Source organism: Scleropages formosus, chromosome 24 (genome assembly GCF_900964775.1).
Source record: "Scleropages formosus chromosome 24, fSclFor1.1, whole genome shotgun sequence".
Classification (NCBI taxonomy): domain Eukaryota; kingdom Metazoa; phylum Chordata; class Actinopteri; order Osteoglossiformes; family Osteoglossidae; genus Scleropages; species Scleropages formosus.
Genome location: NC_041829.1, coordinates 9,634,112 through 9,650,480, shown reverse-complemented (window position 1 = coordinate 9,650,480; position 16,369 = coordinate 9,634,112). Strand labels below are relative to the sequence as shown.

The following is a 16,369-nucleotide window of genomic DNA, read 5'->3' as shown; positions in this document are numbered from 1 at the left end:
TAAACTAGTTATTTATTCATTTAACACCTTTTCCCGGAGAGATTTACAAAGTTGGGTTTGTACGTTAAGCTCTTTGCAATGATTTACCAGTTTATAGAACTTAGTGATTTTTATTGAGTGATTTACCATTTATACAGGGTAACTTTTAATATATATAATTGTTTCCGGGTAACTACTTTGATCAAGGGTACTGCAGCAAGAGTGGAGATTAGAACCCAGGGCCTTTTTAGACGTCTTGGACATGTTGCTTCAATCGTTCTTACTGTATAGCAGCAAACCAATATTAATGGAAGTGCGCAGCATTTTGTACACTTCTGTGTGTAGTGTGCCTGGCTGCGATGTGCACATAGATGTAGATACTGCCAGTTGAAGACAGAACACCTTCTCGACAGTATTGCTGGCAGGCTTGTTGAAGAGCAATAGAATGCCGCACCAAGGGGAAGGCAGAGCTGTGATTCGGGACAGAAGTCACAGATAAGTGGCTCGGCACGGGAGAACACAGGAAGGAGATATAATAGGAAAACGATGTGATAGTGTTATTCGAGGTCCCTGGAGCTGAGGGGTTGTGCCAGTTTTGCAGCTGGATGAGTTATGGCATTCTGCCGCCCAGCTCCCGGGCAAACCCTACTACACCTCATCCTAGGGAGGTGCTGATCACTTGATCTCACCCCAGTGTGGGGAAATGAGGACACAGATCTGATCAAGAATCAGTCCTAAACGTCGGCAGTTGCCTTTCACAAGAGAACCAGCCAACCGCCGCCTAAATGTCAGATGCAGTAACTTCTGTTGAATATGGAAATTGTCCATGTAATGATGGTCAAGTTAAGAAACACCAGAGCAACTGCAGGGAGGCAAAGAGGAGGAAATATTGTTTTAATATTGGGAGAACTGCAGACTTGTTATGCGCACACACGTAATGTCACTGCATGATGGTAAGAGTTAGGATACCTCCACTGAGAAGACCCTGTGGTTACAGCAGTTGTATTTGCTAGCTTCATTTTGTTCCTCACAATGGACCTGCTTCTGGCACGAACTGCAAATCGCTTCTGTTAAACAGCCCTGTCCTCAGTGCAAATTTAGCTTTTAATTGAGAAGGATGATTCTGAGAGAACCGAGGAGGGATCAAACAGCTCCCAGAAGGTCCACTCATCTGATATCCTAGGGCTGGAATTGTCTGCCCGAAGCCAATGATGCTCGCAGCAAGGACTTCCTGCAGCTTCAAACCCATCGACCCTATATTTCCACTGAAGAGGCATTTCCTTTCTTTCCTCTCGGCCAAAGTCAGGCAGGTGCATTTAACCAACAAACACTGCTAGAGTTCAGTTTACCAGTTTCCATCAGGTCTTCCTAAGGACCACAAAACAAAATTTCCAAGGTCAAGAGTCTCTTCTTTGGGACCATAAATGGTGACTTAAGGAAAAAAAAACAATTCTAGAGAACATGAGTGTGGGCATGTCATTCTTCACACTTCAATCCCTTCTTACACAGAGCCTGAGGATGTCAGTGAGGCTACCTGCAAAACTTGGCTTTGTGCTGTTGAAAGTTCAGACATAAAAATAAGGAAATGTTAGGAAAAATTTAGTGTGTGCTTGATCCACCATGTTCTGGGGGAAAAAATGGTACCCAGGCCTGTGGTTGCCATTAGGTGGAGCATGGACAGATGAACCAGGAACACCTAAGGTAAAGGGTGGTTTCCTGTGACACCTAGAGAACTCAGAGCAGCAAATCAGATGGCATCTCAGCAAAGCTTCACCAGCTGCCTCATGACAGCCCTAGACTGGGTATCATCAGTTACTGTAGGTGTAGGGCAGAAAGGATATGGATAAAGGAAGATCTCTAGAAATTGACAGGTCTGCAGGAATCTTTCAAATATCAGCGTCTAGTTCCAGCCTGAGAATGCATTGTATTTTCAAAGATGTTTGAGAAATGTAGGTATATCTTGAAATGGAAGGAAATAACAGGTTATTTAAAGTGCACTAAGGTGGGTTATCACACATGGCTAAGAAATGGGTGGGCAGTTGAGTTCCACAGTATTCTGCCAGTGTTTTCTGTCTTGTTGTTCCCCCGTGAGAGTTAAATGGTGTAACATCTCATTTGATTCGGCCTCCTTTTCAGGGTTAGCTAAGCTCCACGATAAGATCTCCTTTAAGACCTGACAAGTTGTCAGTAATGAGGGAAATTGCTTTGATCCCACTACAAATAGGTCATTTAAGCAGCGTCTGCTCTGAGCCGGGAGACGTTACATTTCTTACATCCCATCTTCCACCTTTCTTCTCTCACACTCTAACAAGCAGAAGGAAGAAAAAAAAACGACTCTCATTAGTAGCCCTCTTCAGAATCACTCAATTCATCACTGGTTCCCCCAGGGAGGTGAGGGACTCTGAGAATCGGGCAGTTTTAATTCATTTAATTTATCGATTTAAGGAGCGTTTGTTTAAGGGAGGAGTAGAGACGTGACCAAGGAATGGGACTGTAGAAAATGGAGTGGGAAGAAGACTGCCCCAAAATGTGGCACAGTTCATGAATGGGGGGCGTAAAGGGCAGTGGTAGCATGGCTACAGGTGGAGAAGTGATTAAGTCTCTAAACCTGAGAGCAGGTGGAAAGTTATCAAGATGTTGTCAGACTTTTGTTCATTACATTTACAGTTACTTTTCATTTGTAGCATGTTTTTATCCAAAGGGATACGCAGCTCAGAGCAAACAGAAGTGCGTCAACAGACAAAAACCTAGCAGTGGGAACATCAAGCAGCCTGAGGTGGAGGAGCACGGTGCTCTTGTAGGGTTCTGGGGACCGATCAGGACCTGAATAACAGGTCTTGAACTTGACATGGGCAGCTACAGGAAAACAGTGGACAAATAATGAGTTGAGACACATGGGAGTTCGTTGGCTGGTGAAATGCAACTTGTGCCACTGCATTCTGGATCATCTGCAGAAGCCATAAGACTTCCAGGAGGGAGTTGCAGGAGGCCGGCTGAGGCATTACCATGTCCTGCACCAGGAATTAGGGAGAGTCAAGTGTGAGTGTATAGTTGTATTGGATTGGATTCTAATGTCTTGTAGAGTAGAAATCTGCAAGATTGTTTTGCTGCAAAATTCGGAAGCTTTAATCAGATCCGTTTACCTAGAACAGCTTACAATTTCTGTTTATACTGTTGTATATTTTTACTAGAGCAGTTCGGGTGAAATGCAGTATAAGTGCTCATAACATACTCTCCTGTTATGCAGAACGAAAGTGAAAATGCAAAACCCATTTGAGCTATAGCCCCTGTTAAATACTGTATGTGTCCAGGTGAATCAGATTGCGTGTTTTCGGGATGCCACTGTAGTTGCAGGCTGAGTTGCTACAAAGAGACAAATTTAGGAGCTGGTATCATGTCCCCACCAGACAGCCTTTGGGCAGAAATGGTGGCATCATGCAGGTTGAAGTCATTTCATTTTTATGCCAGGTTCTGAGCATCTCTTTCTGCAAAAAAAATTGCAAAGGAAGGGGAATATTGTTTTTGCAGCCGACTGTGTAATCATTCTTCCTGCCTCGTGGTAGCGGGGGTGCTTGAATTAATTCTCTTCCGTTAAATCCATTTGCTGCCCCGAAAACTCAAAGAAAATAAATGACTGTGTATGCAGGAAATAGATTGGTACATTGAATAAACCGTGGCCTACAGTATTTTGTGTGACAGACCAGCCTGCGTCTCGCTAATTATCCTCCACCATTTCCGATCCCAGGGCCTGCAGTGATGTTTTACATGACTAGCATATTTGGCATCAAAATCACCACAGGGCCATTCATATACTTGGCAGATGCCTTTTTTTTTCTTCCAAAGTGACTTACAGAGCTTACAATTTGCCCATGTTTTGCAGCAGGATTTTTTAGCGAAGAGATTCAGGTTAAGCAAAATGAAAAGGTCCCCAGTGGGATGTAAATCAGCAACCTTGAGAGTGCAAATCCAGTTCCTTCTGCTTGTGTGTTGTAGTATTGCAGGAATTGCTCCTCTTTATCGGTCCTCCACAGTGATAAACCAAAGTAGGCTTGCCATGTTCCTGGTTTGAAGTCCTAGTTAGGTGGGTAATACTCAGTAGGACAGCTCTCTCTCTAACAGAAGCACTGGGGCACGTTTCAGTCTGAATGGAAGCGTGTGAGATTTGTGATGCCCAGTCATTGCTTGCAAGTGGACCACGTCAAGGCTGTTCTCCCTTCTCTAGAATTATCAGGGTGCTAGTTGGAAGATGAGCACCCCAGCATGGAGTCGTCGACATAGGGTTGCATCCCACCAAAGGTAGAGGTGACCAGTGGGGCCCATTTTGCGTAAGAAACATGACTGATGATGTGGCTCATCTGATGGGATAGAAATGAGCCCAAAGGAATGATGATTAGAACATAGGAAACATCACCCAGGAAAGCAGACAGTGTGTAGTGGTTAAGGCAAAATTGAAGACAAATGGCTTTAGGCCTGTTGGTACGGTTATGATGAGACCTGTCTGACCATCCATCCAAACTCCAGACGTGGCAATGGCAGAGGGCGCTAAGCTTGCAGAAATGCAGTGGAACATCTGAGCAAGCTTCATGGAGATTTGAGAGACGCATCCCAATCCCTCATGTGCCGCACGCGCTCTCCTCTCTTCGGAAACCAAGAAGTGCCAGGCTGCGGGGGCGTGTTTGGATGTACAAGAGAGAAAAGCGGGACTGTTAATTAATGCAACGTAAACGTCCTGTCGGCATCGCATCTGTTCTGCGTGATTCCTTCCCTCCGAGGACGTGAATAACTGGCAGCTATGAGCTCCACTGCCCCCGCAGGGATCCACAGTCTGCAGAGGGGAGTCTCGTGCTCTCTGCCTCCCTTCCTCCCTTCCTATTGGAAGGCATTGAGGGTGGCGAGGCTGCCGAGCGTGTGGGTGTCTTCGTGACACATATGCGCATATGTTTGCGTGTGTGTGTGTGTTTACACTTAGTTCACATTTTGCACTGTGTGTTTGCTTTTTTAATGCATGGACGCAACATACGTGTGTACGTTCGTGTGTGTTTTGTCTGTTCCCACGTGCCACTTCAGCACTGTAAAGTACAAGTTAACTATTACATGTGATATTTATCAGTTTGTTCACTTGTCTTTTTTCAATGTTTAGTTGCACTTGTTACTTTAGTATGTATTGTGTGTGTGTGTGTGTGTGTGTGTGTGTGTGTGTGTGTGTGTGTGTGTGTGTGTGTAAATAAAGTGTCTGCTGAAGTGATTTGTGATGGTTTGTCATTTGTTTTGTCCGACACCTTGTGCTCTGAGTCGGTATTCAGGACAGCGCTGTGTATGGAAATAAATGTTGTGTTGTGTGTTTTTGCCATATGTTCACACTTAAGTACAGTGTATGATGCACTAAATGAAATGCAAATGTGCAAAAAGTAATAACTGGTTGATAATAAGTGGTTTTTATCATAACATTCCATACGTGTTGTCCTCTGATCCTCTGACCGGATATTTATACTCCCCCACTCCGCAGATCCGCTCGGACCAGGACCGGGACATCCAGATCCGATACAGCATCACGGGAGCGGGAGCCGATCAGCCTCCCAATGAGGTATATAGCATCGACCCTGTGGCGGGGAAGATGTTTGTGACTCGCCCGTTGGACAGAGAGGAGCGCTCCTCCTACCACGTGAGTTTCTCCACACTGGACATCCCGCTTAGCGCAAAAGCCGTGGTAAAGGAGCATTTTCCACGCGCACTTTATTACTGGTTTTGAGATAAAAAGTAGTGGTGCGGTTAGAGCTATGCCTTGTGCTGAAATGACCTGGGTTTGAATCCCACCTCCTGCTGTAGTACACTTGATATAGGAGAAATTACCCTGCTGCATATATGAGTAAATTACTGTAAGTAGTAAAAATCTAATGCTCTAAGTCACATTGGGTAAAAACACGGGCTAGACAGATATTTGGTAAATACGGGTCACTTCATGGCACATACGAGAACCCATGGAACGGCTCAGCACTTCAGAATTTCACTTCTTAAAGATATCTGTTAAAGCTGAAAGTTATTATAATTCTATATTTATTTGACACCTTTTTCCAAGGGAACTTAATGTTTAGGTAATCAGCTTCATGACAGCTTGTGTGTGTCTGTGTGTGTGTGTGTGTGTCTGTGTGTGTGTGTGTGTGTGTGTGTGTGTGTGTGTGTGTGTGTGTGTGACGCTAGGTCTTTACCGTGTGCAGGGGTATGTGTGGAGAGCTGTTAAAGACGTGGATGTGTAGTTATACAATGCTCCCAATTAAATGGGAATGCAATGAAATATGTTGTGTAAGACTATAAAAAAATGTCATGAGATAAACCTTTTCTTCATTCATAGTTTGACCCGTAGGACGCGAAGGATGATGATTTCACGCATCTCTTTTTCCGAAAACCTGTCGGGCCCATCTCGCCGGTGTCCCTGCCCGTCACCGCAGCGCCTGTAACACGTCATCCTGCTGCGAAACAGCAGCTGCGGTAAACGGTGTATCGACTCCGAAACAAAAGATGCGGGCAGCAGACTGCTCGGAGGTTACATTCTCACATGGATGCCAAGTTTGTAAATGACTGAAGCGGCCTACTTTTTGTCGTCTGCGCCGTTTTCGGTGGCGAGCAGCTGATTGTCCCCGTAATGAAGATGTAGCAAGTGTTCAGGCTTTACTTTTGTCCCTTGGCGCCGTCAACAGGTGAGGGGAAACGTCTCTTTGTGTGGAAATCACTGCGGCGCCACGCTCTTCCTCCTCCCGCTTTCCGCCCTAACGACGGCGTGGTGTCCTGTGGTGTCTCGATGCATGGTACACGGTAACCCAAATGTGGTTCATCTTCCATTGTTCCGTAGCTACTGAAAGCGGGGAGATTTGAACACAGGTGGAAAGTGGCCCTCGGCTCAAAACCCCCGAACTAGTCACTGACGTTAAACAGGTCGTCACCGCGCGTCCGTCCGTTGAACCCTCGACTCTCCGGTAGCCTTGAGGTTCGTGTGTCGCCACCAACCCGTGCCCTATTGAAATAAACCAATCGCAGATTGTTAAATGTGGACTAATTTGCAGATTGCTGGAGGCTTTTCCCAGCCCCCGACTGGGATCAGCTAGTGCCTGTAGTATTTCCGGGCACAAATCCAAACATAAGGAGTTAAAGCTGACAAAGGAGGAAGAAATGCGGTGCGTCGCCAACACAGGGTGACGTCCCGCTGGTCTCCTCGCCACCGGCTGAGTGTATGACCCACCTCGCACAGACTCGGCACAGCTGGCGCTCGACTCGCTAACAAGAGAGAGGGATCCGAGCCAGAAGCGATACCGCGAAGGCGGGATTGAGACTGCGGAGAGCCTGGGCTGAGAGCGCACCAACAGGCGGTTGTGCCTATTGCACTTTTGCGCTGGCTTGTACCGTGTTGCACTACTGCAGTAGTTGAAGTGTTTCACAAGAAGCCTCCCCGTAAAAATGGATGGATGGATGGATGAAAGTATAACACTAAGCAATCGGTCAGCCGCAGTAATAATTAATTCTCCGTCTCCGATACTCCTGCGGTCTCTTCCCCTCCGGCACTGCGTAGGAAGGGTTTCCGCAAGTCTGTCCGTCTGTTTTTTCCAACTCCAACTGGTGGGTTTCATCAGCTTTTCTATTCTGACTGCATTCAGGTCGCGAGGCTGAATGGTAGAGCGAGCGCCATGTGTTTGTTTTGTCCACGTTTGTTTTCTCTCCTCAGGTTTGTATACAGAAAGCCGCCGTGAGGGGAAGTTTGAACGCTCGCATACAATCCGACAGCAAAGGAATAATGAGCCGACTCCTAGAAAGATGGATGTGGAACCGGGCGGAATTTATATTCACACTAACAATTACATATCCATGCTTATCTATACTTTATAGCACAGTTTTATCTCGTTAGATCTGAAATATTTTTTTTTTTTTTTTTTTTTTTACAACTTTGGGGCGGGGTGTTTCAAAATCTCCAAATGTGAAAAATCAATAGGTGAATTTAACAGATTTTTCCAGACTACAGTGGTTTCAGAATGGAGAGGAGTACAGAGATATGGCTTTGAATAGAAGGTAATTTATTACTGTTGTATGGATTTCCTTGATATTGTTGCCATAGCAACCCAATAGTACATGTCCCAGAACAGTAATGGTGAGATGACGGCAGATTAACAACAGTAATAATGGAAGCCACAACTGCATCTTTTCAGTTGCATTATTTGCCAGTATGTGTGACACTCCTGTGGGAGTTGGCCTCTTGTGACCTGCGGAAACTGTGATGTCATGGAAACAGGTATAGACTCTGTGTGTGTGTGTGTTTTCCTGTTTTCTTCAGTAAGAAGCTCATCAGGCCTTTATGCTTCTCAGTGCCTTCAAAAACTGCAAAGAAAAATAATTGCTCAGTTACTGAGAACATCCTCTTTCCGAGGGACATAGTGGTTGGTGTTGTCTCCTTGCAATCTGAAGGGTGTTAGTTCTACTCTTCTCTCCTACCCATGTGCTCGTGATCAAAGTTTTTACCGTGAATGGGTACAGAACAGATTACACCACTGTATACACTGATTACCTTCACGTACAAACCTAACATTGCAAGTCACCTTGGAGAAAAGCACCAGGTATGTAAGGGTTAACTATTAATTTACACATGGCCTACAACGTGTGTGAATAGTCATCTTAACAGCCGAGTAGCGTGAATTGCATTAGTTCGCTTTTCCTTTATCCATTGCCGTCAATAAGACGTATTTGCGATGCAACCATTGTTGAAGAATAATTGTGGAAACATTGCAGCATTTCTTCTGCACGGTGTGGAGGAAACCCCCTGCACAATCCGTTGTTATTCCATGCACACAGCCGTCGTGCCTGTAAAACAAAGTGGGTGCTGACGGACAGGCTCACAGAATGGGAAACTAGAGAATGATTTTATGGGTCAAAAATACCTGTGATTTGTTTTTTTTTTTTTTATTTTGAAGCCGCCGTTACAGTTGAACGTCATTAAGCGCTAATCACTGTGAGGATGTACATCCACATTCATGCTGATATTTCAGCCAGAGAGCCCCCTGCTGCCATACACCAGGAGATGATGTACTGTTTGTCCTCATTCTTTACTGACACACTCACTCATTTATGTTTACATTTATTCATTTTGCAGACACTTTTGTCCAAAGCGATGTACTGATCATACAGAAGACGTGCTGCAGACACGTGATATACACACACACACACACACACACACACACACACACACACCAAACACATACTCGTGTGTAATCCGTTCATCTTTAAGAAGAGGAATGAAGAGACTTGACCGCTGGGAGCTGGGGCTTCTGGGGGACAGAGAACGTCACGCTCCAAAGCTCGGTGGAGGCTGGAGACGAATGGCTGTACTGGGGGCAGGTGACTCGGACTGGCTGTAGTGCACTTGGCGATATTTTTTTTCCTCCCTCACGCACGCACGCCAGTGCTCTCCCTCTGATCTCGCATCTATACCTCTCTTGCCCCTTCAGTCTTTTCTCTCTTTCCTTCTCTCTTTGTTTTGCTAGCTCTCTCTCCATCCCTCTGTCTTCTGTTGTCTCGCCAATGCAGAATCGCTCCCTCTTTCTCCCTCCTTATTTCTTCTGACGGAACACAGTATTCTGGTTTTCACAGCGATGTACGCAGGCTCTTCCGTTTCGGAACAGTTGTCTGTGGAAGTCTGCTTTTAAATCAAGTCCGTTTCACCTCTGTCACAGCCAGTAAAAGCTTAATAATGCATTTAATTTGCTCAGAGATTATGATCTGTAAAAAAAAAAAAAAAGAAAAAAATCCCATAGTTTGTAATACTTCTTATTCCAATATTTTCATTAAGATCAAGCTATGTTAAAATCAGAACTAAGATGGCTGAAAAATACATTGATTCCACGCCCTCAGTATCACAAACATGCGCAGCGTTCCTCCTCGTATCGATCATCGACACTCGGGAACACCAGACATGAGTTGTAAACACCATGGAAGCGAGTTGAATTAAGGCAGTGTTACATTCCTATTCTGTTTGGGTGCTCTTTACATAGTACTGTTTATGCAGAAGGGTAATTTCTACTCTATCGCCTTGTCAAGGGTACTCCAGCAGGAGGTGGGGTTTGAACCTGAGTTCTTTGAGTGCAAGTCAGCAAGTGTAACCCACTCTGCCACCTGCTGTCCCAACTCTTTAATCTGAGATGTTTGCATTATTCCGTTGCTCGGTGGACAGTTTCCTCCAAAGACATGATGACGCAGTTCCTGAAACCTCAAACTCTTTAGCTCGCACCTTCCGCTTAACCCCCTCGTGCCACTGGCTGCATTTTACTGCGGCTCTTTTGATGCTTTGTCAGAGATGCGAATGCATTTTCCACGTTGTACCATGGGACACTTTTATCTTTAGATTTCGTGATTTCATCAGACGCATCCGGTGTGGTGATTTCTGTCCAGTGGGGGCAACTCCCAGCTTCGGGACTCACCCTCTCCCTGACTCGGCTGTCTCCCCCACGGCTACAGCTGAGAGCCCACGCGGTGGACATGAATGGCAACAAGGTGGAGAACCCCATTGACCTCTACATCTACGTCATCGACATGAACGACAACCGCCCCGAGTTCCGCAACCAGGTCTACAATGGCTCCGTGAACGAGGGCACCAGGCCAGGTGGGTGCGGGGAGCGGCAGTTTGGATGAACAATGATGAACATCGTTATAGTGACGATGACGCTGATGGTGATTATGGTAACGTTCATAATATTGTCAGCGATGATAAGGATGATGGTGATCATGATAATGTGGTAGTGATGACAGTGATTATGGTGATAATCATGATAAGAATGTGGTAATTAAAATTATGATGAAACTGTACTCATTATAGTTATTGTCACTGGTGATAATGTGCTAATGATTACACCTTTTTTTTTTTTTTTTTTTGGTGGTGAAAATCAGGTTAGTTGTAGTATAATGATGAAGAAAATCTGGTGGTAGTAATTATGGTAAGGTCCGGTGATGATTATGATTTGGTCATAATGATGTTGTGCCATGGTGCTGCTTATAGTAGTTCGTGATAATGGGGATCAGGTAGATAACGATGAGTCCGTTAATTGTGGGAAAAGTAATGATTATGTAATGATGATGCAAATTAGATATATTACAGGTATTTTACTGTCAGCTTATGAGAATGATAATTATATTTATCGCTAGTGACTGCAGTCACAGTGATGTTATAATAATGAGGATAGTGATGATGATGATGATGGTAATGAGGAGAAGGAAGGAGACGAAGTCCCTGAAAGGGCGAGCTTCTGTAATCACCGTTCGCAGGGAAAACTGATTTGCCGATCCAGGCGGTGGCGCTATTTCTGGCAAAGCCATTGATGACGGTGAAGTCCGCAGTTTTCTTTTTTTTTTTGTAGACAAATCCCAGTGCGATTCACTGCAGTAAATCTGCAGTTAACCTGTAACAAATCCCAGAGTGACTCATTGTAACAAACCCTCTGTTTCCAGCCGCTAATCACAGACTGACTCCTTGTTTACCTGTAGTAAATCCCCAAACAGCTTATTGTTTACCTGTACTAAATCCCAGAATGACTCACTGAAACAAGTCCAGAGTTTACCTGCACCGAATCCCACAGCGACTTAATGTTTACTTGTAGCGATTCCCAAAACAGTTTGCTGTAGTAAACCTGTGTCTTACCTTTGGCAAATTCCAAAGTGATTTAAGTTAGGAAACCCACTGTTTACTGTAGTAGATCCCAGAGCGACATATTGGCTGCAGTGTGCTCGTTGGTCGGGTGGTTTGTTGCATTCGCACTTTTAATTGGACATTCGCCCGGGGCCCTTTGCACTTGAAGGAGAGCTGGACCCCACCCCCACCCCACTTGGTCCCCTGAAGGATGCTGGGTGGGGCCCTCTAGCGGTGCTGGCACTGCAGGATCGTCGATTCTCATTAGAAACGATGGGGACCCTGGGGGGGCCAGTCGATGAGCCGCTGTGTGTCTCCTACATGGAAGTTAATTATGAGGGAGAACATGTCTCAGAGGAAGCTGAACGCACCGTATTGATCGGGACTCACGGTGACATCCGTTTGTAGCTTTGATAGAGGACTGTCCTCCCTGTGTAGATTATAGGCTCAAAACTGCTGTCTGGGGGTCACACCTGGCAGCTGCCCTGGCATTTGAGCTCCGGATATAAACACACAACACGCAGACCTGTGACTTCACCGCTGCCAGGTCGGCTGCGGGGGTACGGTTTTCGTACCCTCGAGTCGGCTTACTTTGCTTTATCCCAGGTTGCCTCGACTCGGTCGTTGCTAAAATCCGGACCCTGTTGCGTCACCTTATAAACACAATGGGAATCCAACGGTTGTGTGCAACTTGCCATCTTTGCAACTCCAAAGTCGCTTGTACCATTAAGTCACAGTCATTATAAGGTTATAAATCTTAGACATCACTTGATTTATTTATTCACAGATGCAAGTCTGTAAAAACATTATATATAGCTGTAATAAAAACACTTTGTAAGACTTAATAGCTTTATTAGCTTTGAAATACAACTGTAAAAGAAAAAAAAAAAAATTGTCTGCTCATACTCCTACTCGGTGTCATTCTTTCACTGATTCGTCCCCAAAACATGATGTGACCACATCATGTTACTGATCACCGACACTTGAAGACAAGACATCAGTTGTAAACACTGTGGAAGTAAATTGAACAAATCTGGTCCTGCACTCTTAGGTTTAGGTGTTTTTTTCTTTTTTTTTTTTTTTTTTAACTCCTATCTATAGCTCTCTGAGTTAACATGTTGAGTGTGGCCTGAAACAAAACAAATTTTGGAAAATAGATAAATGGGAATAAAATGCAATTTCAAATGAATAAAGTGAAAAATGTTTGTTTCTTTGAAAATTGATGATTCGTGAACTTGGATTCACTCGAAAAACGATGCTTGGACAAGTTTGGGGGGAAAAGAAGATGATGATGATGATGATGAGCAGCAACCAGACAGATGGACTCAATCCCAGTGGCAATGGACATAGCCCTTTCAACCCCAATGACACAATGGAGGAGAGAACATCTGCCTTGTCTCCAGGAGGTCTTGTGGAGGGTCGGCCACGGGTGGGTTAAGCGCTCGAAGAGGCCGGCCACGGCAGAGGGGAACGCAGGGTGCATATTTGTCAATTTAATGGACTAAAGGGGCTGCTCAGCGTTGGCTGAAAAATTGATTTGCTTCCCGCATCTGCAGGACTGACCTGCCGCGGACAGTCTCCTCACATAAATAACCCCCCGCCGCCCTCGTCGGACGGGCAGCGCCGAACCATCCGCACACTCCGAGCGCAGCCCGAAAAGCGCCCTCTTTTTAAAGCATATTTCCTTTCTTTGTTCATGGTGTCTGCTATCGCATTCCGAACCATAAAAGCATAAAAGATACTCCTGACGGAAAATGAAGATTAAGTGTTGGAAAGGGAAGCCGAATGAATGCGTGTGTGTCTGTGTGTGTCGAAGTACTAACCAATTTTCCACCTTCTGAGTTTCACGGGCTTCTTGCAGCTGTGCTTGTACACTCTCTTTCTGTTTTCGCTGCCGCCGCCTCCTTCTCTGTCTCACTTGGACTCCGTGTCCCCCTAACCTTTCTTTATATGTCCATATGTTCTGTTTTCTATCCATATGTCTATATGTTCTACGAGCTCTATTAGAATTAAATTTAATTGTATATGTGTAACCCTCCCCTCTAATTGTAATTCATCTAACTCCTCTATTTGGCTCGCTGTGTGCCTGCCCATCTCCTGGAGAAGTAGGGCTCTCCTGTACAATGAAAAAATGGCCCCTTCTGTTACTGCTCTGATGAGGCTTTGTTTACCCATAATTCAGGCGTGACCAACTGAAGCAACAGGCCGAGAGCGATGGGAGTGGGAGCGGAATGTGGAAGTGACCGAGCTCAGGCTTCTTCTCTTTGCCCCTCACCATCCGTTACCTCTAGCCAGTTTGTGTGTGTTAATGTGTTTGATACCAAACCTGTGGTTGTGCTTTTCTGTTTAACGTTGACTGCTCTTCCTACCCTTCCGCTCCCCGCACCCCCAGGCACCTACGTGATGAGCCTGACGGCTAATGACGCCGACGACGACACAACGGCCAATGGCATGGTGCGCTACCGCATTTTGTCACAGTCGCCCCACAGCCCCATCCCCAACATGTTCACCATCAACAGTGAGACGGGCGACATCGTCACCATGGCTGCCGGCCTGGACCGCGAGGTCAGAGTTCAACAGGCAGCGGCCGTGATTGGGTAGCATGTAAAATAAGAATAAGGGAAAGCATACTTTTATCCTAATATATTCTGTTGATTATCTTCTATTGAACTTTATATTCCCAGTATATGCGCAGTTGTGTGTCTGCAAGAAAAGCTCTGCGGTGCCTAGATGTCTTTGAACCACCCTATGTGTGACGGTGTAATCGCTGCGGCTCGTGGGCAACCGACAGAGGAGCACGCGCAGAAGTGTGTGCTAGGAGAGGGCCTTCACGATGCACAACACCCACAGAAACGCAGTTGTGACACACACTCGTGCGCGTGAGGACAATGGGTTGTAACTTTGCGGTCTGATGTTTTTTGCTTTAAATCCTATTCTGCTGTGATGCCCTTCATCAAAGTATTTACCCTGCATTACCCGGCTCCACAAATGGGTAAGTCAGTAGTGTGAATAATAACAGTAATGTGCGGACGCTCTGCTAGTACTGTAGTAAGTGGGTTCTGTCCCTCCGCAGAGCTGTTGAGGCACAAATGAAGACGCACGGCAGCCTGTGTTTGATGATGCTCACACAGGGCTTCTGTGCCTCGGCCTCCATCTGCCGCTACTTCGCACACGATCGTAAACACGCACATTAGTCTTGGGGTTGTTGCGTAACCCCTCAGCGGTTATGGCGCCATCCTGTCAAAGGGTCTTTAGCCATAAATTCTTTATTTAGATGTTTCATTAGGTCGTTCGCTGTCAGGGATTAAATCTGGCGGATTCTGAGGCCGAGCGTCTGCAGAAGTAATTAAATTTATATTTATTCATTTCTGCAATACTTTTCGCCAAAGTGACGCACAACTCAAAGTGCAGCAACGACTGGCAATTCACTTTAGATGCAGATACGTCATCAAAGCTCGGTCAGTCACTGGTTTGTTGTTTTTACCTTGACCAATGAGACAGTGGGGAGATCTAACTGGTGGAAACAACCTTCGCTGAAGCCAGCCCTAGGGTTGACATTCAGCCCTCGGACTTCCCAGAATGCATTGCTGCAGGCGCGCCCAGCTCGGCCATCGTTGTTTTGATCACAATAATACTACCTGCTTTAAAGGAACCTGGGGGTATTGTTCAAATCTGATGTGAAATACCCTAACTTGTAATTTTACAATTTGTTGTGAATTTGGAAGGAGTCTGAAAAATTTTTCTTTCCGTTATGTATTTTTGATTGCATTTTCACTTTCTTTTGATTAATTTTTTATCGCAGAACGAAGGCGACCAACCCAGTCAACAAATCTCAGTAAAGCACCAAAGCAGAAAGGAGAGGGACCGCCTTAATTCACCTCACTTCCATAGCATTGACAGCTGTTACCCATGTTTATGGGATAAATTGGTCAACAATTGGCATTGAATGTTTGCTGAGAATCAATTTTTATTTGTTTTTAATTTTTTTTAGCCCATTAAATAATAGTCTTACAAAGTATTTTCATGTACTATAGCTGTATGGCAAGGACAGTGGTGCAGGAATGCAGATATAGTACCATGGACAGCGGTGCCAGGTAGCAGTTAGTGTCATGGATACCACTAAAGGAGTGCGCTTTCGGAAACCTGTCAAATGCATATTCGTCATCTCCCAACCAGCTTGTTTGTGAAGGTGGTCGGGTTGCCAGAATCGTAAGGCATTTCCTGCATCACGTGGCACTGTAAAAGTCCGTCACTGCTGAGAATGTGTGCAGTCTAGTTCCTTTTTAAAGTGCCAGTGCTACTATTAAAATGATGGATGATCTCGCGGCGGCGCAGACCTGACAAGACCCCCGTTAGGCAGTAATAAACGGGCCTCTTACTCATAACCCCCTCCCATCCGTCACAGCTCTCGCGTTACACTTTGCTTTACATTATTTATTTGCTTAGCAGATGGCTTCACCGAGAGCAGCTTGCACTTTTCCTGCCTGGATGTATAATGAGAGTAATTGTGGGTTAAGTGCAGGGCCAGCTGCGGTGAAGGTGTAACAGAAGCTGTCCTTCTGGAACTAGAAGCTGCAGTTAGTTCTGTAGTTAAGCGCACGTAACTGACGAAACTGTGTGTCTCCGTCCAAAATACGGGCTCTTGAAAACCTGGCTTTGGTGTCACCTGTTTAGATGGATGCGGAGCTTGTGTGGGTTCAATCAGGACGGAAACTCTAATTGTGTCGGCTGCCC

The 16,369-nt window shown here is 45.4% G+C and overlaps 1 protein-coding gene across 1 annotated transcript in view; it reads left to right on the top strand.

The window, feature by feature from the left end:
- Nucleotides 1–16,369, top strand: part of LOC108936528 (cadherin-4-like) — a 276,665-nt gene that overhangs the window by 245,879 nt on the left and 14,417 nt on the right. The window contains exons 5-7 of the mRNA XM_018755940.2: nt 5,486–5,641; nt 10,471–10,615; nt 14,028–14,200. Coding sequence (XP_018611456.2) covers nt 5,486–5,641; nt 10,471–10,615; nt 14,028–14,200 — 474 coding nt within the window. The remainder of the gene's footprint in view (nt 1–5,485; nt 5,642–10,470; nt 10,616–14,027; nt 14,201–16,369) is intronic.